Source organism: Arctopsyche grandis, chromosome 2 (genome assembly GCF_051622035.1).
Source record: "Arctopsyche grandis isolate Sample6627 chromosome 2, ASM5162203v2, whole genome shotgun sequence".
In the NCBI taxonomy this organism is placed as follows: domain Eukaryota; kingdom Metazoa; phylum Arthropoda; class Insecta; order Trichoptera; family Hydropsychidae; genus Arctopsyche; species Arctopsyche grandis.
In genome coordinates this window covers 7,372,280-7,398,987 of record NC_135356.1, presented here as the reverse complement: position 1 = coordinate 7,398,987, position 26,708 = coordinate 7,372,280, and the positions used below count along the sequence as shown (strand labels likewise).

The window sequence follows — 26,708 nt, the reverse complement described above, 5'->3', positions numbered from 1 at the left end:
TATTTAAAATATCTTAATATTGAGACATTTTTTATGATTTTTTTTTCATAGGTCACAGGAGCATCATTTTCGACACTCAACATCCCAATGGATTGGAGAAGATCCGCATATTGGAAGCTCAAGGTCATCCTTCGAGATTGGAAGTTGAAGAACCACCCGTGGGTCCACCAAAGATCGTTGCCGAGCTCAGAGGAACCACCAGCCTGTTTGAAGGACAAACTGCCCATTTCGAATGCCAAGTGGAACCTGTCCACGATCCAAATCTCAGAATCGAATTCTACCACAATGGAAAACCATTGCAATCTGCTGCCAGATTCCATATCACTTTCGACTTCGGATATGTGTCTTTGGACATCCAACACGTGGTTCCTGAAGACGCTGGAGAGTATTCGGTGAAAGCGATAAACGCACTGGGACAATGCACTTCGTCCTTGTCCATGACTGTGACTGCCAAGAGCAACATCATTCTTGACTCTCAAAGACCAGAAGGTCTGGAGAAGATCAGAGAATTGGAAGCCAATGAGCCATTCCGTCGTCCGGAGATTCCCGATCCAGTTACCAGGCAACGTCCTGTGTTCACCATGCCCCTTCAAAACATTGATAACATTCAAGAAGCCCAGACTGCTCAATTCGACTGCAGACTCATCCCCGTCGGTGATCCAACACTCAAAGTTGAATGGTTCAGGAATGAAAAGCTATTGGAGGACAGTTCTAGGATCACTAAGACACACGATTTTGGATTCGTGTCGATGACAATCACTCACGTACGTGATGAAGATCAAGGTGTTTACATTTGCCGTGCTTCAAACGCTCTGGGCGAGGCTGTAACCACAGCTGCCATGAAAATAAAAAGTGAGTAATAGTATTATGTATTATAAATATGAAAATATTTTACCATTTATCCAAAAAAACTGACACTTCATATATTTGTTACAAATTTATAGCTAAAGCCTCCATACAGTTGGACACTCAACATCCAGAGGGCATGAAGAAAATATTGAAATTGGAACAACCTCATGCAGGTAGAACCGAAGAGCCCGAACGACAATTCGAAAAACCGATATTTACCCAAGTTTTGACGGGACCTTCGGAGCTGTGGGAGGGACAGCACGCTCATTATGAAGCTCGCGTGGTTCCAGTGGGTGATCCTAGCTTGAGGTTCGAGTGGTACATAAACGGCGTTGAATTAAAAATGGGTAAGGATTTTTTTTAAATGTAGTTATAAAAGATCCAATGTCAAATTTAATGACCGGGTAGTGAGTCTCAAGTAGTTACGGTTTTGCTCCTCAATACGACTTTTCTCTTTTATCAAACAAATTTGACATTGGCCTTTTTACAAGAACTATTTTAAAACTATTTCATACACTCATACTATACAAACATATATGCTATTTTTAGGTTCACGATTCAGAACCACTCACGATTTCGGCTTCGTAACGCTGGACATCAACTCCGTGGTGAACGAAGATTCTGGCCTTTACATGTGCAAGGCGATCAATAATGCTGGAAGTACTGTGTCTTCGATAGCTCTCAAAGTCAAATCTAAGTCTACAATTATAGCTGACGCTCAGCGACCGGAGGCTTGGGAACAGATACAATTGAAGGAAGCTGCCAAAAATCGCGTACCGGACATGTTCGTAGATACCACCCCGCTCCAAGCTCCAATTTTCACCACGCATTTGAAGAGTTACGATAAATTGGTCGAAGGACAGCATGTGTACCTCGAAGCCCAAGTGGAACCACGCACAGATCCTAATCTCAGAATTGAATGGTTCAAGAACGGCGTGTCACTTACGACCGGTTCTAGGATCAAGAGCACATTCGACTTCGGACTCGTCACTCTATCTATAAACGGTCTGAGAGAAGATGATTCTGGTATTTACACATGCAAAGCCACTAATATGCTGGGCGAAGCTGTTTCCACTGCTTCTATCAAGATCGAAGATAGACATTGGCTGTTGGGAGATACTCTGCATCCCGAATCTTTGGATCGCATCGGTTCTCTGGAACAACCTAAGGCTGGAAAGCCTGAAGAGAAGGAAGCAACGTATGAATCTCCAGTTTTCATCACTCATCTTAACAATATCGTCTGTAAAGAAGCTGATAACATCCACTTTGAATGCAACGTAGAACCATCTAGAGATCCTACATTGAAGATAGAGTGGTTCGTCAACGGTAAACCACTACCTTCGGGATCCAGATATAAGACTACTCACGACTTTGGATATGTGTCTTTGGATGTTACTCACACTTACGAAGAAGATTCTGGAATTTATACTTGCAAAGCAACCAATACACAAGGCTCTGCTACGACTTCAGGAACTCTAAGATGCACTGCAGCTGAAAATATCTACAGGCAGACTCAGCATCCTCAAGGCAAAGCCGGTTTGGAAGCTGTGGATGAGGCTGAAGCTGCATTCGCCAATAAGATGAATCGTCAAACTTCAGTTCCTGACGCCGAATTTGATAAGCCCACATGGATCGTACCTTTCAAGCCAGAGATCGAAATAATCGAAGCTGCGCCATTGCACTTGGAAGGACAGGTTGAGCCTAAGAATGATCCAAACTTGAAAATAGAATGGTATCTTAATGGAAAGATCTTGGAACATGGATCTAGATTCAAAATGACGAGTGATTTCGGATTTGTCACATTAGATGTTACTGATGTGTACGAAAGAGACAGTGGAATTTACACGTGCAAAGCTTATAATAAGAGAGGCGAAGCTTTCACATCTTCATCTATTAATTGTATATCTAAGGAGAATCTCATTGAACGTACTCAACATCCCAAAGGAGCAGAAGGAATGGAAAAAATTCAAAACTTGGAAGATTCCCTCCAAAGGCCAGATTCGAGAGCTCCAGACGTCGATGGAGGACGCCCTCCAGAGTTTACTTCAGTTTTCCAAGACATTGAAGACATCTGCGAAGGACAGATAGCTCATTTCGAAGCTAGTCTTATTCCAACTGGAGATCAGTCGATGATTATCGAATGGTTCTATAATGAAAAACCCATCGAGGCAAGTCATCGCGTCAGGACTGTGTACGCTTTCGGAATGGTGGTCTTAGAAATTCTGGGTACCAAAATAGCAGATTCTGGAGTTTACTCCTGCCGAGCTACAAACAGGTGGGGCAAAGCTGAGATAAGCGTCAACTTAGAATGTGTTGACAAGACCAAAGGACAAAAGCCCAAATTCACTACACAAATTCAATCTCTTGAAGGTCTCAAGGACGGACAATCAGCTCACTTCGAGTGCACTCTTATACCGGTCGATGATCCAGACATGATCGTGGAATGGTTCCATAACGGCAAACCATTGCGTCACTCAACCCGAATCAAGATGGTATCCGATTTCGGATTCGTCCTTATGGATATTTCTTATGTACAATCCCACGATTCTGGAGAATATGTTTGCAAAGCTAGCAACAAATACGGAGAAGATACCACCAGAGCCACCATCAAATGCTTCGGAAGAGGAGGAGTATACCTCGACAGCTTGCAGCCTGATTCGTTGGCCAAAATCCGCGAATTGGAAAGTCTTCAAGGATTGCAAGCTCAAGCACCGCTAGCACCAAGTGCCCAACCACCAAAATTCATCACTCAAATATCCGATATTACGAAACTGGTCGAAGGACAAAGCGCTCACTTTGAAGCTAGATTAATTCCAGTCGACGATCCAGATTTGGTAGTAGAATGGTTCTACAACGGAAAGAAACTTCCACATGGACATCGTTACAGGACTTTCCACGATTTCGGAATCGTCATTTTGGACATTCTGTATTGTTATGAAGAAAATTCTGGAGAATATGAATGCATAGCCACCAACAAACTGGGTCGCGATTCAACCAAAGCTTGCATGAAGTGCACGTCTAAGGAAAATCTTATCTTGGACTCTCAATTACCTAAGGTAAATATTTTAACTATGTGCTGTTTGTTTAAAAATTGAAGATTTCGGATATAATTTTAACTATTCTTTCAGGGAATGGAGGGTGGATTGGAGAAGTTGCAAAACTTGGAAGATTCGATGATCAAAAATCGGGACGAGAAGACCGTTGAAGAAAAGGGAAAAGCTCCAGTATTCACTGTGCCATTCTCTAATCTTGACAGTTTACGAGAGGGTGAGAATGCTCACTTTGAAGCTCGCCTCATTCCAACTGATGATCCTAATTTGAAGGTGAGTTATTGCAAATTACTATCAAATTAAATTGTTAAAATAAAGATGGAAAAATAGTTTGAGAATAATTTCTGGTCAGACGATGAAATTATTTTATAAATTAAATTTAATAAAACATTTCTAATTCAATTTTTTAGGTTGAATGGTTCTGGAATGGAAAATCGCTGAAGACAGGATCTCGCTTCAGAACTTTCTGCGACTTTGGTTTCGTTATTCTTGAAATCTCACCAATCTACCCTGAAGATTCTGGTGAATATTCTTGCCGAGCCTTCAATAAATATGGCCAAGCTGTCACCACCGCATCGATGAAAGTACAAGGCAAAAGGAATATCATTCTCGAATCACAGCTGCCCAAAGGAATGGAGGGAACCATTGACAAGATCGCAGCACTCGAAGGACTTTCAGGAGCACCTGGAGATATCCCAGCGGAAGAAGATACTGGAACACCTCCAGAATTCATTACGACACCCACTGATTTGGTTCTTGGAGAAAACTCTCTGGCTCACTTCGAATGCCGTTTGATACCAGTCAACGATTCAAGCATGAGAGTAGAATGGTACCATAATGGAAAACCACTTTTGACCGGATCCAGGGTCAAAACCATCAATGATTTCGGATTTGTCATCCTCGAAGTAGCCGGTGTTTATCAAAGAGATTCCGGATTGTACACTTGCAAAGCTACCAATAAACACGGTGAAGCTACCGTGTCTTGCAAGTTGCAAGTCAAAGGCAGACAAGGTATCATTCTCGAGCCCCAACTTCCATCCAACTTCAAGAGCGGTACTGAAAGTATTCAAAAGTTGGAAGAGACTCTACACAAAAAGGATGAAATCACTACTGAGGAAGAACAACCTAATCCTCCCAGGTTCACCGTTGAGATTAAGGACAACATCGATGTACCAGAAAGTGGACCAGTTCACTTCGACTGTCGGGTCGAACCAGTCGGAGATCCATCGATGAGAATCGATTGGTTCTTCAACGGAAGACCTTTTGCTACTGGTTCTCGAGTACACATGTTGAACGATTTTGGATTTATTGCTCTAGACATCGATTACGTCTATGCTAGGGATTCTGGAGAATACGTCTGCAGGGCTACTAATAGATGGGGATCTGCTAAAACAGTCGCCAAAGTCACCTGCAGTGCTAAGCGTGATATCGTTTTGGATTCTCAACTTCCACAAGGTATGAGTGGTGAGAAAATCAAGGAATTAGAAAGAGGACCCATTACCGAAGGACCAAAAGAAGACCCAGCAATGTCTCCTCCCAAGTTCATTACTCAAATCCAATCTCACACAGTCGAAGAGTCTGAAGCGATTCGCTTTGAATGCAGAGTTGAACCAAAGGAAGATCCAAATTTGAGAATAGAATGGTACCGCAACGGAAAACCGTTACCATCCGGTCACAGGTACAGGACCGTATACGACATGGGATTCGTCTCTTTGGATATTTTGTACGTGTATGCTGAAGATTCCGGAGAGTACACATGTCGTGCTGTCAACAAATTGGGTGAAGATTTCACCAGAGCTACAGTATCTTGCAAGGGTGGGTAAAATTTGTCAAAGCATTACAATACATATAAAAAAATATGGAATACTAAATTTTTTCTCGCCTTTTTCAGAACTTCCTTCCATCATTTTGCAAAACCAAGTGCCTAAGGGCATGAAGAGGTCTGAGACCTTGATGCAGATGGAGGCGACCATCAAGAAATATACTTCAGAAATATTCCTCACTGAAGACGATCTTTACGATCCAGACAGGAAACAACCTCCAAGATTTGTTACTCAAATTCTAAACCAAGAAAGTCTTGTAGAGATGGAATCTACTAAATTCGAATGTCAATTGGCTCCAGTTGGTGATCCTAACATGAAAGTGGAATGGTTCTTCAATGGAAAACCATTGCCACACAGTAAGTTTCCAGTCTTATTCCATTTTTAGACATACATATGCTTTATGTATGTATGTATGAAATTTTAAATTAAATAAAAATAATACATATTTAACACATATATGTTTATCCTTTCAGAAAATAGATTTACGCCGATTTATGACTTTGGATACGTAGCTATGAACTTCGGTTGGGTATACCCTGAAGACAGTGGAGAATACTTGTGCAGAGCTACCAATTTGTGGGGAATGGACGAAACTAGAGCAATCATCAAGACAGCCGGCAAGCCTGGAATAATATACGATTCTCAATTACCCAAGCACATGAAGAGTATCGAGAAGATCAGGCAAATGGAAGCGGCTTGGCAGATGTAAGAAAGTTTAATTTTATTTCACATTTGTCTGTTCAATGGTTTTCATTATAACTATAACATGTCAATTCATTCATTTTAGTGTTCCTGAAGACACCACAGACGATACCAAACCACGTTCAGCTCCTGTATTCGTCAGCAAACCTGAATCAGCGACTGTAGAAGAAGGAGAATGTGCCAGATTCTGCTGCCGCGTCACTGGACATCCCAAACCACGTGTCATGTGGTTGGTCAACGGAAACACTGTTGTCAATGTAAGTTAAATAATATATGTAATACCCAATGGAACAGTAGAGTATTAGTATAACATACTATATATTTACCAAAGTCCATATATCTCGACTGACTCAGTCAGGTTTTGAACTATGCTAATTCAACAGTATGAAAAAGATATTTATTAATTTAGACTTGTATATACATACATAGATATGGTAGAAAGATTTTGTTTATTATCAAAAATTTTTGTATAAATTTCAGGGCTCCCGTTACAAACTAACATACGACGGAATGTATCACATGGACATACCAAAAACTCGACAATACGATACTGGCAAAATTGAAGTGATAGCTAGAAGCTCAGCTGGTCAGGCAGTTGCCTCAACCGAATTGAAAGTCATCCCAAGACACGACGATTACAGAGGAGTTCTTAAAAACTCACCAAGACGTAAGTTTCAGCAATGCACCGAATCGTTTACGCATCACAAACAAACTAAGATCGATATTTTTACTATTTTTAATAATAATACAAGATGCAAAGACAGTACAAAACTGCCATCTTGATACTACATATAAAAACAATAATATGGCTTAATAAAAAAAATAAGACGGCCAAACGGGCTGGCTGGTGATAGTATGTAGTGGGTAGTTCCTAGAAGTTGCGAGGTCTATTAAAGTTGATCACTTTAAAAAAAAACTAAATTTTAATACTTTTCTAAGTTTAACTAGTCTCTCAAAATCAACGGTTATCTTGAATTTTCGAGTGTTGTTTTTTTTTTCACTTTAAATTTAGAACATAGTATTTTTTTCTCTCTCATAAAAAACTTTCACAAATTCTAAACCCATGCACTAACACGCGACAAGCTTTTGACTCACATCAAATGTGACACACACAAAAAAAAATACTATCCCAATTTCCCCCGCTTCTGATTGCTGCCGTCATCCGCAATAACACCCACGTTTGCAGACCCATCTGCAAAATAATCTGCCCCCGCGAGCTTCGCGCTTATATAGCCACGCTAAAGTAGAGGTATGAGCTTTCATTATATATTGTCCCGAATAGAAATGATCGATCGAAATGAATGAATTTTGATGTAATTTAACTGTCATTATATTTTATGCAATCAGCTTGGTATGACTACGATCTAACTCAGTACCAAAAGGAAAGGGTCGACACTGAATTGGAGAAAACTTTCGAAGAGAGGCAGACGCTGGCTCGCCAAGGTGCCTACGATCACAGGCCTGATCTCAAGCAGAAGTATCTGAAGGAACCAGAAACTGAATGGCAGCAGTCTGTGAAGAAGAAGAAGGGCGAAGACTATTACAATAAGCTCCAGGAGCTTGAAAATGACCAGGTCGTGAAGGAATCGCGGTTGAGGGAATCTACTCACCAATTCGCAATTCCTGGAGAGAAAGTAGTCCAAAGCTCCATCGCCAAGGGAATGGCTCAAAAATATCAAGAAAATCTGTAAGTTTTTACTCCTATATTTTATATTTTTATGAAAGGAGAGGGATAAGTTTATGGCTCAAACAATTTATTTGACAACTTAATTTATAATTTGTATATTAAATTACGATGCATGTTTCAGGGAGCAAGAAGAAGTTGAGACAACGACAGAAACGCGCAAGATGAAACCCAGGATTCCTGATCCATCTGAGTCAACCGTGCACGGTAAAGAAATTCACGTCGCTAAACAGAGACAGACCCAGAAGGAGATCGTCGGCGACAAGGAAATCACCAGAAAGATCACAGCCACCGAAACAACCGAAGTCGAACACAAGGGAAAAACTCAGGAAAGAGTGGTCGAAGGACCCGTGAAACCCTCAAACCCACCCGTCTTCACCAAGAAGATGCAACCATGCCGGGCTTTCGAACAAGAACAGGCCAGGTTCGAGGTTGAGTTCGACGGAGACCCACTACCTACTATTAAATGGTATCGCGAGAACTTCCCGATCAAGAATTCTCCAGATCTCCAGATCCACACGTTCAGCACCAAATCCGTATTGATCATTCGTCAAGTGTTCATGGAGGATTCAGCTGTGTTCGCTTGCATAGCTGAAAATCGCGGAGGTACCGCGAAATGCAGTGCTAATTTGGTCGTAGAAGAAAAGAAACGACAGGGCAGAGGTGGCGTAATACCTCCAAGCTTTTCTTTGACAGCTCAAAGTACAAGCGTTCCAGTTGGACAATTGGTGAGATTTGACACCAAAGTCACCGGTACCAAACCATTGGATGTGTATTGGCTCAAGAATGGCAAGAAGATACAACCCGATATGAGGAATAAGGTCTTAGAAGAAGATGGAACTTTCACATTGTTGATCATCGAAGCCACCTCTGAAGATACTGGAAAGTACGAGTGCGTAGCTATAAACAGTGCTGGAGAGGCTAGATGTGATTCAGAATGCTACGTCAATGCACCCAGCTCTCCGATGAAGAGCAAACCAACACCCACGACCGGAAACAAATCACCCGAAGTCCTGACTCCCCTCAAAGATAAGACCATAACAGAGGGCCAGTCGGTCGAGTTCAAATGCAAAATTGCCGGAAAGCCAGCGCCTTCCGTTCAATGGATGAAGGGTGACAAAGTCATCAAACCCTCCAAGTACTTCCAAATGACGACGCGAGGAGAGGACGCCACTTTGAGGATATCTGAAGCGTTCCCCGAAGACGAGGGCACATACAAGTGCATAGCAACGAATTCGTCAGGAAAAATAACAGCAACTGCAGTCTTGACGGTATCAGTTCCTGAAACTTCAGAACCGTTGCCAAAACTGACACCTCTGAAGGACGTTACGGTCTCCGAGGGAGCTCCAGCTCAATTCAAGACGCAAATCACTAGCAAGACGAAGCCCAGCATCCAGTGGTTGCGCGAAGGAGCTCTCATACCTGAAACGCCAGATTTTCAGGTAAGCATTTTTAAAAGCTTCAAGCTAGATACTGTTTCTCAAATAGATACTTAAAATTAAAGATAACTAGTGGTTTTACCCGGCTTCGCTCGGTATTTGTAATATAAACAGCGTAAACATGGCAAAACAATAAAAAAAATAAAAAATATATATTCAACGATATCGATATTGTCATCATAGAAACATTGATTTGTTTTCTATGTTCCAAACAAACCTTATATACAAAGTCTCTTTCAAAATTATATATTAGATTATCCAAAAAAATATTTTTATAAATATATTAAAAATATTAAAGACTTTTTAGTGAAAAATATTTACAATAATACATATTTATAGCCCGATATTTTTTGCTTACAATTTTTTGCTTATAAATTTTATTTCAAATCACTACAGCTCTTTTTAAATTATTGAAAATGCCTTATATGTAGGTACATACATATATCTGTAAAAGACTTAAATTTTTTTTAAATTTTGAAGTCAAATATAATTCAAATTTTATAGTGACATTTAAAAAGTGTTAAAATCGTATCTACTGCACTCCTCCTAGAACTCGTAGGAGAAATATTATAGTTGTTATTCATACAATAGTCGTTGGCCACTTTGTTATAAATGATACATCAACGCCAATTGACTGTTAATTAATATTATACATTCAGTCTACTATCAGTTAGTAGTCAACCTTAATTCGAAATGTCACTATATGTAGTTAAATCGATTGAGAAACACTATTCCATATAAATCAATCAAAACAATATTTTGAATGTATTTCGATTGCAGATGATCCACGAGGGCAACAATGCAGTTCTCCTCATCGCGAACACGTATGAAGAGGATACCGGTATATTTACCTGTCGTGCCACATCATCAGCTGGACAGGTGGAGACTTCAGCAAAGCTGGTCGTTAAAAGTAAGCCCTAGATATTGATCAGTTCCAGCCGACAACACTCACCTACGGATCTCTATACCAAAAAGGAATGGGTGATAACATTGTTATTTCATATTGAAACAAAAAATATATATTTAAAAGGTGCATGGAGACTATATTTATATAATAAAAATATCATACAGAGCATTGTTCACCCACTCCTTTTAACATTAAAACACTTGTGTTACTCGTTTTTTTTTTCATTATCATTATGTAAAGTCTATTGAGGCTATAAAAATATCATCCCAGAAATTGCTTCATTTGCTTTTAAAGTTGTTGCAAAAAATCGCAAAATGCAAATAAGTACGTAGAGAATGATTCAATTTCTGAGAAACATAACAAGCATTATGTTATACATGGCTCATTCTTTTTACACCATGTGGGCTTTTATGATTCAATCTGAATTTTTCAGAAGTAAATGAAAAAAAAAGTACTTGTGCCATAGAATTCTTTGCTATGATAAAAAATTCACCATTTTTATTATTATTATTATCATATGAACGTGTATATATAAATATGTATTTGTATATATTTATAAATATACATTTATATGTAATAAATGTTATGTGCATTGAAATATAACAGTTTTTGGCAACGAAATTAATAAATAAAAAACCTAGCTTTATTTTTTTTTTGAATGATTTCACTTCATACACATATTATTTATTTGCATTATTTTATTATAGTATGGCATTCAAATAAACAGCAGATACTGCTGCAATTAATATTGCATGATTTTCAATATATATATAAAGATATTAATTTTTTGTAAGTGCGTTTTCCAAACATTTGAGCGGAGCATTGTCGTATGTTTATCACGTTTCTTTTTTTTATTTCTTTTTTTTTATTTTTATTTTTTGTTTGTTTTTGTAGAGTTTTGATATATTACATATATTGGTAACAATTACATCATAATTTAATTTTATCTAGGCATCACGTCTTAGCATGAATATTTCCCTTCTTTTATCAATTCGTAATAACTTTTTGTAAACGAGTTATGAATGCTATCCACACACAAAAAAAAACATTTAGAATCGTCATATGCCTCTTCATTAGATGTTTTCACATTTTTCGCCAGCTATGCAGGGGTGACCGTGAGTGCGTATTTCAGTCTTTGACCAAAAAAAGGCTTTGACCATAAAACTTAAAAAAAATCAAAACAAAAAATTCGCACACGCGGCAACCACTGTCTTAACATACAGTAGACACTGTTATTATTTTTTTGAATATCAAAAATAAATTTTGAACAATAAAAATCATCGAAGAATATTGCGTATTGAATTTTTCAAAAATGCATTTTTCTTTAAAAAAAAAATAAATCAATTGAAATACTTACGCTGTATACTTCGATGTATAACAACACACTCGTACATCGTAGAATTCGTGAAAAATTAATTTAAAAAAAATACAAAAAAAAAAACAAAAATGACTGCCAAACATAATTATCACCTTAAATATACTAAAACACAAAACATTCAAAAAAACAAATCAAAAATAATTTTAGATATTTAAAATGAGAAGAAGGTAAAAATAAAAACCCAAAAATATATATAGATATGTCTGCTCTCATCGAAATAACAAAAATACCTACACGTATCGTCATAAATCATCATTTTGAAATTGTGGTGGATCGAATAATTGAAACATTAATTGCATTAAAAAAAACTCAAGATTAAGAAGTTTGCATATCCGTTTACGATTTTCAAGTAAAGAATCGAATATTTGTGTCATTGAAGGAATTTCGAAGTCCATAGTTCACAAATCATCATTCTCTATATACATATATGTATATACAATATATATCATTAAAGAAAATTAAAGAACGAAGTGTGGCCATGCTGTCAAATGAGACGCACGTATAAAAAAAAGTACAAAAAAATGTATAATTACTTCATGTCATATTTATTTTGCGCCAGAAAAGCAAGAGACTATGCCCAGGTACTTTTGAAAAAAATCATAAAAAAAACTTGTATTTATATTTGCAATTTTATTTTATTTAAAAATATTGTGTTTATATTTGTGATGATAAATTTTTGCTATATATATTTTTTTTAATATAACGTGGTGCTCTTTTTTTGGTGAAACGAAGTGTTTTTTTTTTTTCAAATATTATTTAATATTAAAAAATTATGTTTTAAATGTGTCTTAAACCGAGTAAAAATATCTCTTTTTTTGTTATATACATATATTATACTTATTTTAGGAACATTTTAAATTGTGTTACAACGGCGAACACGAACGTGTGGAGTTCGCATCGGTGCACATTGTGGACTTTGAACGTGGGCCGTGGTCTAAAAAATGGCCAACGTCCACGCAAAAGTCCTCAATAAGCTCCAATATAAATGTGTAGATTCTTTATATAAAGAGATAAATACAGATCGTGTTCGTCAGTGTGAACGTACAAGCACTTTTTTATACAATTGCATACCAAAAAATAGGTAGTAGAGTAATGCCATTTTAAAATAAACAACCATTTATTTATTTTTCTTTTTATAATACTTACATATCTAGTTCGTGTGGATATTTCTTATTAATGTAGGTTTTTTTTCACTTGTACAGAAAATTACAATTTATTTTTTTGAAATTATATTTTGGCGAGCACACCCTTATTAATTAATTTAATCGAAGTAAATTTTAAATAAATAAAAAGTAACTAAAAAAAACAACAAAAAAATTGTGAAATATTTTGTATTTGAATATATAATATAATATAAAAAACATATTATACATTTGTGTTATATATATATATGATAAGCTTATATGTATTGTTATAATATTTTTTTTTTTTGAAGTATTATTCTTAAATAAAATTTGAATGATTTTAAAAGTGGCATTTTTTCAATGGAGCCAGTGGTGGAACAACAAATTTAATATAAAAAAATATATATATACAAAAATCAACAGCGCAGGGCACATGGTGCGGTGAGCACAGGGCCGTGCGCACTATCCAGTGCTATTATTGTGGCTGCGAGCCAAATTAGGCCCTCGCCGTAGCATGTGCCTTGCAAAAACAACACACAGGCCGCCCCACCACGCCCCCACTCACCCCCCTCTATCTAAACACCACCAAAAAACACATAAGAAGATATATATATATATATTTAGATAAACATATTTAGACTGATATGTATAGAGCGACGACGCACAGGTGAAAGGCGCGCGCGAATGACTCACACGAAACACCGAGCCACATATTATATATATAAAATATTTATAAATAAGACACAAACGGACGACACTGTATTATATCACCGGCCACTCATTTTTATATATATATTTTGATATAAATGGAGATCACTAACACCGCACGACGCCGAAACGAAAAGAGAAGACTGGTGTACAGGGCGGCGCGGGAAGACTGAATGGCGCCCCGAACGAGTTGCACACGACTCACCTGGCGCACGGCACTGACAGGTGTGTGGAGAGGGGGCGCCCGCGCACCTGCCGCCCCCTGCTTATTATTATTAGCGTGCCAAGAAGAACCGAACCACCTATGAATACGACAACGTGCATAAAACCGATATAAACAAATCGAAAATATAATTTTAAAACAGTATAAAAAAAGTTTTGGTAAGGTTAAAGGAGAACACGAAATAAAGTTAAATTAAAAACAAAAACGGCAGAAAATATTACAAAACAAAAATAAAACTGAAAAAATTCTCGAACATATTTACAACAAATATCTCAATATACTAATCGCTTTCTATCTAATAACGACACTGCTTTTGACTATGTGACACATTTATACATTTTACCTAATTGTGCTTCTACTTTTTTCTTTATTAATTATGTTTAACTTTGTTGTTGTTTTTGTAATAATTATTGTCGCTTTATAATGACGCTTACCTAGAGTGCTTTCCCGTTTAACCCATTATTATTATTATGAAACTTCATGATAGAAACAATTGTCAATTTGATATGGTTCATATATGTATATATATATATATATATATATATATATATATATATATATATATATATATATATATATATATATATATATATATATATATATATATATATATTATACATAGGAGAGATACACTGCTAAAAATTGTTTTTATAATCTACATCAAAAATATACTGTCATACTTCATAAAGTAATCTTCGAATTTAACTTTTCCAAACTTTTTTTTGCAAATTTCTTTAAAGACATTAAAAATACAATGTATGTATATGAAAAATTAAATTTTGATGCTTTGTCACAAATATTAAATGCAAAAATAGGGTAATTAATTATAAAGATACATAAATACTAACTTTGATACATCTCCAGTTTGACCTCGTTATTCAATCATAATTCTGCTAAGTAGTTATTTTTGTGGTTTTGATCTGATAATTTTTCCTTGGTATGTTATCTAGAATTGGCATCACGCCGCGATTAATTCAAGTATGTTTTCCGAAACATGTAATAAATCTTCACAATCAGAATTAGTTGGCATTTTTGTGAATCAAAGAATCCTGAAACAAAAGATATAATAAATTAAATTAAATATTATACATTTTGAAAATAATTCCCATACATTTACGAAAAGAGACAGTTGAAAGAAAACATAAAACAGTGTAATTGTCGATATACAACGCGATATGCAAAAAAATAAATCTCACAACACTTTACAAATTTATGATTTTGATCATGAAATCGTTTTGTGTAGCCAAGGTTTATTTTATTTTCTGTAATAATTATCAAACAGCATATATTTTATATTAGAACTGTACAAAGTATTCTTCATATCTGAGACAAAACATTGAACATTTAATGAATTAAACGAAATACTCTTCTCTTACTGAAGGTTGCGTCCCAATATGATATTTTGTTCGAAAATAATTTTAACAAAAATTATTTGAAGATATTAATTAGAAAAAGGCAAGTATTAAAATAAGAACGCGGAGAAATATTATTGTTAATGATAAGAATAAGCCATGAAATGGTAATGTATACATGAATCAATAAATTCCAGGATTACTCAGATTCCATGTAGGTGAATATTTTGATGAAGCGGAATGTAATAATATTTATTTTTACAGAACGTTTTGGAAGAAAAACGAAAACTGGACAAAGTGACGTGGATTACGACGAATATGAGGAAGTTGAAGAGACTGTGGATGGAGATACGACTCACACGATTAATTATACTACAACAGAATCTAGTAACATACTTAACGTAAGGGGTGGTGTCGAAACTCAAGAAAAGTTGCAAATGAAACAGGTTCCATGGAGAAAAAGACGTGTATTACGTAAGAAAGTAGTCGATAAGAAACAAACTACGGAAGAAAATGTATACACTGATAGGCAAAATTATGAAGAAGATACAAGCATTTTAAAATTAGGTAAAAAGGTGGATGAAACCAAAAAGACTTCCGAAGAACAAACAATTCAAGACGAAACAGAAGAAACGGAAGATATTACAAAGGTACGGACTCCGAAAAGGGTTGTAAAAGATATTCGGGAAGACGTCAAAGCAAAATCTTGGAAAGATGAAGTAGTTTCGTTAAAGCCAACAAAGACTGAAAAAACACAATTACAAAAAACTCAATTGGAAAATGTGGACTTAAAAGCATTTAAACGAACAAAACAAGAAGAAAGTCTTTCGATAGATGAATTGGATAGAGTTGATAGGACCCCTACCACCGTATTGATGGAAGAAATCTCTACAGAAGAGGAAGATGTAGTGATACTAAAACTTGATGCAGGACAAGAAGAAACCAAGAGTCATGTAGGGAAATTCCAAGAAACGGATTCAAGCCAGATGCTTAATATTTCTAAAAATATTTCAGACGACGAAACAATAAACCACATAAACAACGAAAGAATTGCGGCTAAAATCGAAGAACCCAAATTATGGGCTCGAGGAAAACGTCGCCCCAAGGAAGAAATACCACAAGAAACGGAAAAAAACAAAACAGAAGAAGAAATCCCATCTTTACCTTTACAAAAGAAAGAAAAACCTGTGGAAGAAGAAGAAGCTAAACTCTGGCCGCGCGGTAAAAGGCGTCCTAAGGAAGAAGAACCCAGAGAAGAAATTGTTCTTAAACCAATCCCAAAGAAAGAAAAACCCGTTGAAGAAAAACCGGAAGAAGTATCATTGAAACCAATACAAAAGAAAGAAAAAGATGTTGAAGAAGAAGAAACTAAAATCTGGCCACGTGGTATAAGGCGTCCTAAAGAAGAGGAAACCAAGGAAGAAATTATCTTGAAGCCAATACCACTCAAGGTAAAACCAGAAGAATTAAAACCCGAAGAGGTTTCATTGAAACCAATTCAAAAGAAAGAAAAACAAGTGGAAGAGGAAGAAGCAAAAATATGGCCACGTGGTAAACGACTACCTAAAGAAGAAGAACCCAAAGAAGAAATAGTTCTCAAACCCATACCGAAGAAAGAAAAACCTGTTGAAGAAAAACCAGAGGAAGTTTCTTTGAAGCCAATACAAAAGAAAGAGAAACCTGTCGAAGAAGTAGAAGAAGCAAAGATATGGCCGAGAGGTAAACGACTACCAAAAGAGGAACAACCAATTGAGGATGTTGTCTTAAAGCCAATACCACACAAAGAAAAAACAGAAGAATCAAAACCTGAAGAGGTTTCATTGAAACCAATTCAAAAGAAAGAAAACCAAGTGGAGGAGGAAGAAGCAAAAATATGGCCACGTGGTAAACGACTACCCAAAGAAGAAGAACCCAAAGAAGAAGTTGTCCTCAAACCCATACCGAAGAAAGAAAAACCAGTTGAAGAAAAACCGGAAGAAATATCATTGAAACCAATACAAAAGAGAGAGAAACCTGTCGAAGAAGTAGAAGAAGCAAAGATATGGCCGAGAGGTAAACGACTACCAAAAGATGAACAACCAATTGAGGATGTTGTCTTAAAGCCAATACCAAACAAGGAAAAGATAGAAGATTCAAAACCCGAGGAGGTTTCATTGAAGCCAATTCAAAAGAAAGAAAAACAAGTGGAAGAGGAAGAAGCAAAAATATGGCCACGTGGTAAACGACTACCCAAGGAAGAAGAACCTAAGGAAGAGGTTGTCCTTAAACCAATTCCAAAGACAGATAAACCCGTTGAAGAAAAACCGGAAGAGTTGTCTTTGAAACCAATTCAAAAGAAAGATAAACCAATTGAAGAGGAAGAACCTAAGACTTGGCCACGTGGTAAGAGGCGTCCGAAGGAAGAAGAACCTAAGGAAGAGGTTGTTCTTAAACCAATTCCAAAATCCGAAAAACCAGTCGAAGAAAAACCAGAAGAGGTGTCTTTGAAACCAATTCAAATGAAAGAAAAACCAGTGGAAGAAGAAGAAGCTAAAATCTGGCCACGCGGTAAACGACTACCAAAAGAAGAAGAACCTAAGGAAGAGGTTGTTCTTAAACCAATTCCAAAGACAGATAAACCCGTTCAAGAAAAACCGGAAGAGTTGTCTTTGAAACCAATTCAAAAGAAAGAAAAGCCTATTGAGGAAGTAGAAGAAGCAAAGATATGGCCACGTGGTAAGCGACTACCTAAGGAAGAAGAAATCAAAGAAGAAATTGTCCTCAAACCCATAACAAAGAAAGAAAAATCCGTTGACGAAAAACCAGAGGAGGTATCTTTAAAACCAATACAAAAGAAAGAGAAACCTGTTGAAGAAGAAGAAGCTAAAATTTGGCCACGTGGCAAACGACTTCCAAAAGAAGAAGAAATCAAGGAAGAAATTATTCTCAAACCCATACCAAAGAAAGAGAAACCCGTTGAAGAAAAACCGGAAGAGGTGTCTTTGAAACCTATTCAAAAGAAAGAGAAACCAGTTGAAGACGAAGAAGCTAAAATCTGGCCACGCGGCAAACGACTACCAAAAGAAGAAGAACCTAAAGAAGAGATTGTTCTTAAACAAATTCCAAAATCCGAAAAACCCGTTGAAGAAAAACCGGAAGAGTTGTCTTTGAAACCAATTCAAAAGAAAGAAAAACCAATGGAAGAAGAAGAAGCTAAAATCTGGCCACGCGGTAAACGACTACCAAAAGACGAAGAACCTAAGGAAGAGGTTGTTCTTAAGCCAATTCCAAAGAAAGATAAACCCATTGAAGAGAAGTCAGAAGAGGTGACTTTGAAACCAATTCAAAAGAAAGAGAAACCTATAGAAGAAGAAGAAGCTAAAATCTGGCCACGTGGTAAGCGACTACCAAAGGAAGAAGAAACTAAAGAAGAGATTGTTCTTAAACCAATTCCAAAATCCGAAAAACCCGTTGAAGAAAAACCGGAAGAGTTGTCTTTGAAACCAATTCAAAAGAAAGAAAAACCAGTGGAAGAAGAAGAAGCTAAAATCTGGCCACGTGGTAAAAGACTACCAAAAGAAGAAGAACCTAAGGAAGAGATTGTTCTTAAACCAATTCCAAAGACAGATAAGCCCGTTGAAGAAAAACCGGTAGAGTTGTCTTTGAAACCAATTCAAAAGGAAGAAAAACCAGTGGAAGAAGAAGAAGCTAAAATATGGCCACGCGGTAAACGACTACCAAAAGAAGAAGAACCTAAAGAAGAGGTTGTTCTTAAACCAATTCCAAAATCTGAAAAACCCGTTGAAGAAAAACCGGAAGAGGTGTCTTTGAAACCAATTCAAAAGAAAGAAAAACCAGTGGAAGAAGAAGAAGCTAAAATCTGGCCACGCGGTAAACGACTACCAAAAGAAGAAGAACCTAAGGAAGAGGTTGTTCTTAAACCAATTCCAAAGACAGATAAACCCGTTGAAGAAAAACCGGAAGAGTTGTCTTTGAAAAAAATTCAAAAGAAAGAAAAACCAGTGGAAGAAGAAGAAGCTAAAATCTGGCCACGTGGTAAACGACTACCAAAAGAAGAAGAACCTAAGGAAGAGGTTGTTCTTAAACCAATTCCAAAGACAGATAAACCCGTTCAAGAAAAACCGGAAGAGTTGTCTTTGAAACCAATTCAAAAGAAAGAAAAACCAGTGGAAGAAGAAGAAGCTAAAATCTGGCCACGCGGTAAAAGACTACCAAAAGAAGAAGAACCTAAGGAAGAGGTTGTTCTTAAACCAATTCCAAAGACAGATAAACCCGTTGAAGAAAGACCGGAAGAGTTGTCTTTGAAAAAAATTCAAAAGAAAGAAAAACCAGTGGAAGAAGAAGAAGCTAAAATCTGGCCACGTGGTAAACGACTACCAAAAGAAGAAGAACCTAAGGAAGAGGTTGTTCTTAAACCAATTCCAAAGACAGATAAACCCGTTCAAGAAAAACCGGAAGAGTTGTCTTTGAAACCAATTCAAAAGAAAGAAAAACCAGTGGAAGAAGAAGAAGCTAAAATCTGGCCACGCGGTAAACGACTACCAAAAGAAGAAGAACCTAAGGAAGAGGTTGTCCTTAAACCAATTCCAAAGACAGATAAACCCGTTGAAGAAAAACCGGAAGAGTTGTCTTTGAAACCAATTCATAAGAAAGATAAACCAATTGAAGAGGAAGAAGCTAAAATCTGGCCACGCGGTAAAAGACTACCAAAAGAAGAAGAACCTAAGGAAGAGATTGTTCTTAAACCAATTCCAAAGACAGATAAACCCGTTGAAGAAAAACCGGAAGAGTTGTCTTTGAAACCGATACAAAAGAAAGATAAACCAATTGAGGAGGAGGAACCTAAGACTTGGCCACGTGGTAAGAGGCGTCCGAAGGAAGAAGAACCTAAGGAAGAGGTTGTTCTTAAACCAATTCCAAAATCCGAAAAACCAGTCGAAGAACAACCAGAAGGGGTGTCTTTGAAACCAATTCAAATGAAAGAAAAACCAGTGGAAGAAGAAGAAGCTAAAATCTGGCCACGCGGTAAACGACTACCAAAAGAAGAAGAACCTAAGGAAGAGGTTGTTCTTAAACCAATTCCAAAGACAGATAAACCCGTTCAAGAAAAACCGGAAGAGTTGTCTTTGAAACCAATTCAAAAGAAAGAAAAACCAGTGGAAGAAGAAGAAGCTAAAATCTGGCCACGCGGTAAAAGACTACCAAAAGAAGAAGAACCTAAGGAAGAGATTGTTCTTAAACCAATTCCAAAGACAGATAAACCCGTTGAAGAAAAACCGGAAGAGTTGTCTTTGAAACCGATACAAAAGAAAGATAAACCAATTGAGGAGGAGGAACCTAAGATTTGGCCACGTGGTAAGAGGCGTCCCAAAGAAGAAGAACCTAAAGAAGAGGTTGTTCTTAAACCAATTCCTAAATCTGAAAAACCCGTTGAAGAAAAACCGGAAGAGTTGTCTTTGAAACCAATTCAAAAGAAAGAAAAACCAGTGGAAGAAGAAGAAGCTAAAATCTGGCCACGCGGTAAACGACTACCAAAGGAAGAAGAACCTAAGGAAGAGGTTGTCCTTAAACCAATTCCAAAGACAGATAAACCCGTTGAAGAAAAACCGGAAGAGTTGACTTTGAAACCAATTCAAAAGAAAGATAAACCAATTGAAGAGGAAGAACCTAAGACTTGGCCACGTGGTAAGAGGCGTCCGAAGGAAGAAGAACCTAAAGAAGAGGTTGTTCTTAAACCAATACCAAAAACAGATAAACCCGTTGAAGAAAAACCAGAGGAATTATCTTTGAAACCAATACAAAAGAAAGATAAACCAATTGAGGAGGAGGAACCTAAGATTTGGCCACGTGGTAAGAGGCGTCCCAAGGAAGAAGAACCTAAGGAAGAGGTTATTCTTAAACCCATACCAAAGACAGATAAACCCGTTGAAGAAAAACCAGAGGAGTTGTCTTTGAAACCAATTCAAAAGAAAGAAAAACCTATTGAAGAAGTAGAGGAAGCAAAGATTTGGCCAAGAGGCAAACGACTACCAAAAGAGGAACAACCAATCGAGGATGTTGTCTTAAAACAGATACCACACAAGGAAAAACCAGAAGAAGCCAAACCTGAGGAAGTTTCATTGAAACCCATACATAAGAAAGAGCAACCTGTCGAGGAAAAAGAAGAACCTAAAATATGGCCTCGGGGAAAACGTCAACCCAAAAAGGAAGAACCAAAAGAAGATGTTGTGCTTAAACCGATCCCGAAGAAGGATCAGCCCGCACCAATCACTCCAAAAGAAGGTAATTTTTCTTGTATACTCACCATTTATATACATTATATATGTATGTATTTCACTTTAGTAGCATAAAAATCTTTAAGCGGTTTCCTCACTATTTTTAACTTTTGCACCACATTTTTAGGTATTTTCTATATTTTCGTAAAATCTATTTAGTAGAGTACGTTCAATTTCAAAATACATTGTGTGTTGAAAAAAAATCCACAAGGAATGCTTACTTGTATTATATGTAGTATTTATAAAATATCACATTACATATTATCTCTGTCTTATAACTCACAATTTCATTGTGTGTGATTTAATACTTATTCAACATTATGTGTTAATAAATCACCATTTTTTGCTCTCAAACACACATTTTAACATGATTTAACCAAAAAAAATTGTAAATAATAATAAAAACATTGTACATGTATCGCTAATTTGTGAATAAAAATCCCTTACAGAAACACCATCAATACATGACATTCCCTTATTACCAAAAATAACACGCCCTCTTCAGGCCCAAGTGAAGAAACTCGGTGACGAGCTGAACCTAGAAGTAGAATTCTTGGCATCCCCAGAGTCCACTGTTATCTGGCTGAGGAATGGAAAAGAGATAACCAACAACGAAGTCTTCGAAATCGTCACCACCGAGAACAAATCCACAGTCAGAGTATCAAAATTGGACAAGAAAGTCACCGGAAAATACGAGATCGTAATCAAGGAAAACAAAGGAGTCACCAAATCCTCCAGTTCGGTGAACTTAACCAGCGAAGAAGACACCGAAGTCATAGCTCCAAAATTCGTAAGAACTTACCCATCTTGCAATGTCCAATTAGACGAGGTCGTCATATTGGAAACTGATGTCACGGCAATACCGAACGCTTCATTCCAATGGTTCTTGAATGCCAAGCCCATCGTCTCCGGTGAAGATAACATGCACATTGCTCACATGGAAAACAAGAGTATTCTGGTAATTGAAAACGTCACAAAGAGCAACGGTGGCGAGGTAACTTGTAGAGCTGAGAACGTAGCCGGATCTGTCACTTTCACGGCTACCATGTCAGTCCTGGAGAAGGATGACACGACCCCCGGACTAGCTCCAGAATTCATCGAAGAACCAATCGAGGAGAAAGTAATGGATGGAGAAGAGATAAAGATCAAATGCAAGGTGAAGGCTAAGCCTGCACCCTTGGTGAAATGGACACACAAGGACCGCGAAGTGAAGAGAAGGGAAGATGTAGTGATAACCCAGGATTCAGAAGGCGTCTGCGAGTTAATCATTAAGGAGGCTTTCCCCGAATTGGCAGGTGTTTACACGTGTCATGCCAGTAACAAGTTCGGCACAGCAACCTCCACAACCCACGTGGTCGTCGAAGGTACTGTACCCACACAAATCCTCAAAAACACAAACGCTTCTCTCCTATTATACCCATTTTTAACTAACAAGTGTAGTACGTCCCAGTTCACGAGCATTCCTTTATATTATTTTTATGATATATCTACCTGTATCGCTTTTCTAGATATAACTAGCACGTCACGGGAGTAATGCACAATGTATTTACGAAACTCCTCCGACCCCAAAATGCTTTCTAAATATTTCGCTGTGTATGAGTATTTTGTTATTTATTCACACTTTGTATTTTAATTTTCAGCCTATGAATATATTCCTAGTGGCTCAGAAGAAGATATATTGAGTGACAAAGTAAGCATAATATAATTTAATTTGTCAACTTTTTAGAATAGTTACATACTTTAGAAGTAGACCCAACGTTCATGCTGATATGTAATATTATAAATTAATGATTTTTTTTATTTATATAGTTTTATATGTACATACATGTTATATGTATATACACCAATTTTGAAAAGCTATTAAAAAACTAAACTTTTTAGAATAAAATATGTGTAATATTTGTGCTTTACTTCAACAGGAAATCACTAGTGACGTTGAACAAGATTTCGCTCCGAAAATCACCAAAGCTCTTCCAGTGGTATTATCGACCAATGAAGGTCAACTAACAAGGTATTATTTTCTTCTAATCAATTTAAGATAAAATAATACATGTTGTGGGAAAATGTGTGTCTAAAAATATTGTTTTAAATATTCAAGATTCGAATCTAAGGCAATCGGAAAGCCCAAACCTAAAGGTAAATGGTTCAAACAGGGCGAAGAAATCAAGAATTCTGAAGAATTCATAATAGAAGAATTCGAAGACGGCACTTCTATATTGACCATAAAAGAAGTATTCCCGGATGATTGTGGAGAAATAAAATACGAAGCTTTCAACCCCTTAGGAGTAGCAACGACTATAACAGAATTAGAAGTAGAAGGTAACATGAACAAAATTGATTCGCATAAAACATACCGGACCCACGAAAGAATTTTACTACTAATCTTATTCGTGTATATGTCGCTTTATTGTTTTTCAGGTTTTATTATGTCTATTCGTTCTATTATTTTTCAGATTTTTATTTCGACGTTGAAGAAATACCCCACCCCCCAACCCCCCATACCACCATTTTATATTCATAACTTTTTATATTCAAAACTTTGATATGCTCTACACACTTCTCATCAAAAATTCTCAAAGAACATGCATAACAATTGGTATTTATTTTTCATGTAGATTATAATGTTTTTCGTGTATAATTTCAGGTATTTTGGGAACTAAGGAGTATCGTAAACCAGAATGGGTTACCCATATGGAAGAACTTCAAGCTGCTTTGAAAGGTATGCACGCACACTATGATTATGTGTTAAATCTAAAAATAAATTTTAAATATATGTACGTATTTGCATACATACATATGTATAATTCATGTTGCATTAATTTAATCGTAGCGACCCAATCAGTGCCCACTTTCGTGAAAGAAATTTTCGGCGTTCGTGCTCGAGAAGAAGAAACTGTGGTATTTGATTGTCAGTATTCGGGAAATCCAACACCAGGTAAAAAAAAAAGATTTCTTCGTCTTAACGTTTCTTTCTATTTTATATTGTAGAACGTAATATTATACACAAATTCGAGGTAAAATTAATGTTTTGAAAATTTCAGATATTATTTGGTATCATGATGACAAAATCGTTCGCAACGATGAAAATGTCAAAATCCAAATAAAGGACAATAAGTCTTCGGTCACCATCAAAAAGGCCACTAAAGTTAATGAAGGTGTGTACATCTGCAAAGCCATGAGTGACGTCGGTATGGCAGTGACCAAAGCCAAGCTTCAAGTTTCAAGCCCAACAGATACAGTAACTACGGAAAATACGGCCACAGAGCAAGTGTCGAAAACCAAGACAGAAAAAGTTACAAAACAAGTCACTAAGACTGTGATCACGGAAGAAACTGCCAGGAAAGAAATGATTCCAAACGAAGGAAAATCAGTCGCTGACGTCACAGACGTAGAAGTTATAGAAACCACAGAGGTGATCAAGAAGATTGACAAAAAGAAGGCGAAGAGGGTTATATCTGTTGAAGAACCAGTTGCAACCATGGATACCCCATCGTACAAAAAAATAGACGACAAAACCAAAAAGAAGCAACCTACAGAAGAAAAGGCAGAGCCTCAACTCATTCCACATAAATACATCACTACATCAGACGTGCAAAAAGAAGAGATCGTAGAAGAATTTGAGACTACCATTCAAAGAGTGTTCGGACAGTCTAGAGTTACTCAAATAAAAGAAAGCATGGTGGCTGAAGTGAACGAGATTCTTGAGGTGATTCACGCAAAGGACTTTGGTCCTGGAGAGAACCCCCTGAGGGAGCTGGCCAAGATCGGATTCTTAGTAAGAAACGGAGTTAGTGTTCAAGAAATCATCGAATTATACGACTCGTCGCAATTCCCAGCTCTGTGCTCCCCACAGTCCCAATCAGCTCTTGTGCAAGTAGTGGAACGCCAAGGATTTGGACCACTGATCACCGAAGTACTTACGGAGGAATCAGCTCGTGACGAGAAGACGCTTGCAGCTATGGTAGGTTTCAAGTCCTTCATGAAGATGGTTGAGATGAAGCACGCCACAGTTGAAGAGATAATGGTGCACTTCTTCCCCGAGGACTTCACTTCACATACATGGGAAAAGAAACAAATTATTCAAGTCAGTGGTCAAGCCAAACAAGCCGGTTGGGTATATTTTCTAAACATTTCTAATTATTTTTTTATATTTTGTCATTTCAGACCACCGAAAAGAGTTTCGTTACTGAAAAAGCAAGTGTAGAAGACACTAAAGTGCAAATCGGTGAGATTATTTTTCTATTCATTACTAGTTATATGTATGTACATAAATTATAAATTACACATTCTTAAATTTTGTTTTTACATTTTTAAAACAATTATAAAATTTGATATAATACAACGACTTTAACAAAATATTTGTGTTTTTTTTTACAGACATAAGGAAAAAGGTGATCGAAGAAAAGAAAAAGACCAAAGAAACCAAACAAGTAGTCGAAGGTTTGATCAACTTTTTCTTTTTTACATTTTCAAATCATGTTATTTTTAGCAAAATATTTTTTGAAGATATTAGCTTCTATACGTAAACGTATTATGCAAATATCATGTTAGATTTAATAACATTATTTTTTATGAACATTTACTTACTTTTTATTCGTTTTTACACATTATGTAAATATTAAAATTTTAGTCAATTTATTTAGCATATTAGAAATTTATCATTATTTAAATTTATTTATATATAAAACATGTCTTAAAATGAAATTTAAATTATTATTAGTATAAAATTTACGCTAAATTAATAAATTAATTTTTTCGTTGATTTGCTTAAGTAGTTACATACATATTACAATTATAATATTACACACATTTATGCTATATACTTTATATTTAATTTTTGCGCTTCTAATGTAACCATTTAACGCTAATTTATACATATTTTATTTTTAAAATTCGTTTGTCACTTTGTCAAAACTATGTACTTCCACCATTGTGGGGGCGCTAGTTTCGATTAATTAAACGGCGTATAGAGTTTAGTGTTGCTTTTTCCGGCTTTTGCAGCTAACCGCCAATATTTTTTTCCAACAACAGTTCCGAAAAAACTGAAAAGAATCTTTCCGCCGCACTTCGACTGCTGCTTTTATCTTCAGAAGCAGCAAATAACGCTTTTTCGCTTCTTTTCTGTAAAAATCAAAGTGCTTATCGCTTATCGCCCATAGTAACAAGACGAAAAGTAAGTAGTCTCCAAATTAAT

The 26,708-nt window shown here is 36.5% G+C and overlaps 1 protein-coding gene across 1 annotated transcript in view; it reads left to right on the top strand.

Moving 5' to 3' along the window:
* sls (sallimus) overlaps positions 1–26,708 on the top strand; it is a 107,494-nt gene that overhangs the window by 32,245 nt on the left and 48,541 nt on the right. The window contains exons 10-31 of the mRNA XM_077446056.1: positions 52–852; positions 945–1,196; positions 1,399–3,905; positions 3,978–4,172; positions 4,310–5,714; positions 5,791–6,078; positions 6,196–6,427; positions 6,510–6,681; positions 6,905–7,091; positions 7,772–8,111; positions 8,233–9,550; positions 10,328–10,457; positions 15,504–21,521; positions 21,964–22,878; positions 23,155–23,204; positions 23,434–23,525; positions 23,613–23,833; positions 24,159–24,233; positions 24,345–24,449; positions 24,556–25,598; positions 25,679–25,739; positions 25,892–25,954. Coding sequence (XP_077302182.1) covers positions 52–852; positions 945–1,196; positions 1,399–3,905; positions 3,978–4,172; positions 4,310–5,714; positions 5,791–6,078; positions 6,196–6,427; positions 6,510–6,681; positions 6,905–7,091; positions 7,772–8,111; positions 8,233–9,550; positions 10,328–10,457; positions 15,504–21,521; positions 21,964–22,878; positions 23,155–23,204; positions 23,434–23,525; positions 23,613–23,833; positions 24,159–24,233; positions 24,345–24,449; positions 24,556–25,598; positions 25,679–25,739; positions 25,892–25,954 — 16,470 coding nt within the window. The remainder of the gene's footprint in view (positions 1–51; positions 853–944; positions 1,197–1,398; positions 3,906–3,977; positions 4,173–4,309; positions 5,715–5,790; positions 6,079–6,195; positions 6,428–6,509; positions 6,682–6,904; positions 7,092–7,771; positions 8,112–8,232; positions 9,551–10,327; positions 10,458–15,503; positions 21,522–21,963; positions 22,879–23,154; positions 23,205–23,433; positions 23,526–23,612; positions 23,834–24,158; positions 24,234–24,344; positions 24,450–24,555; positions 25,599–25,678; positions 25,740–25,891; positions 25,955–26,708) is intronic.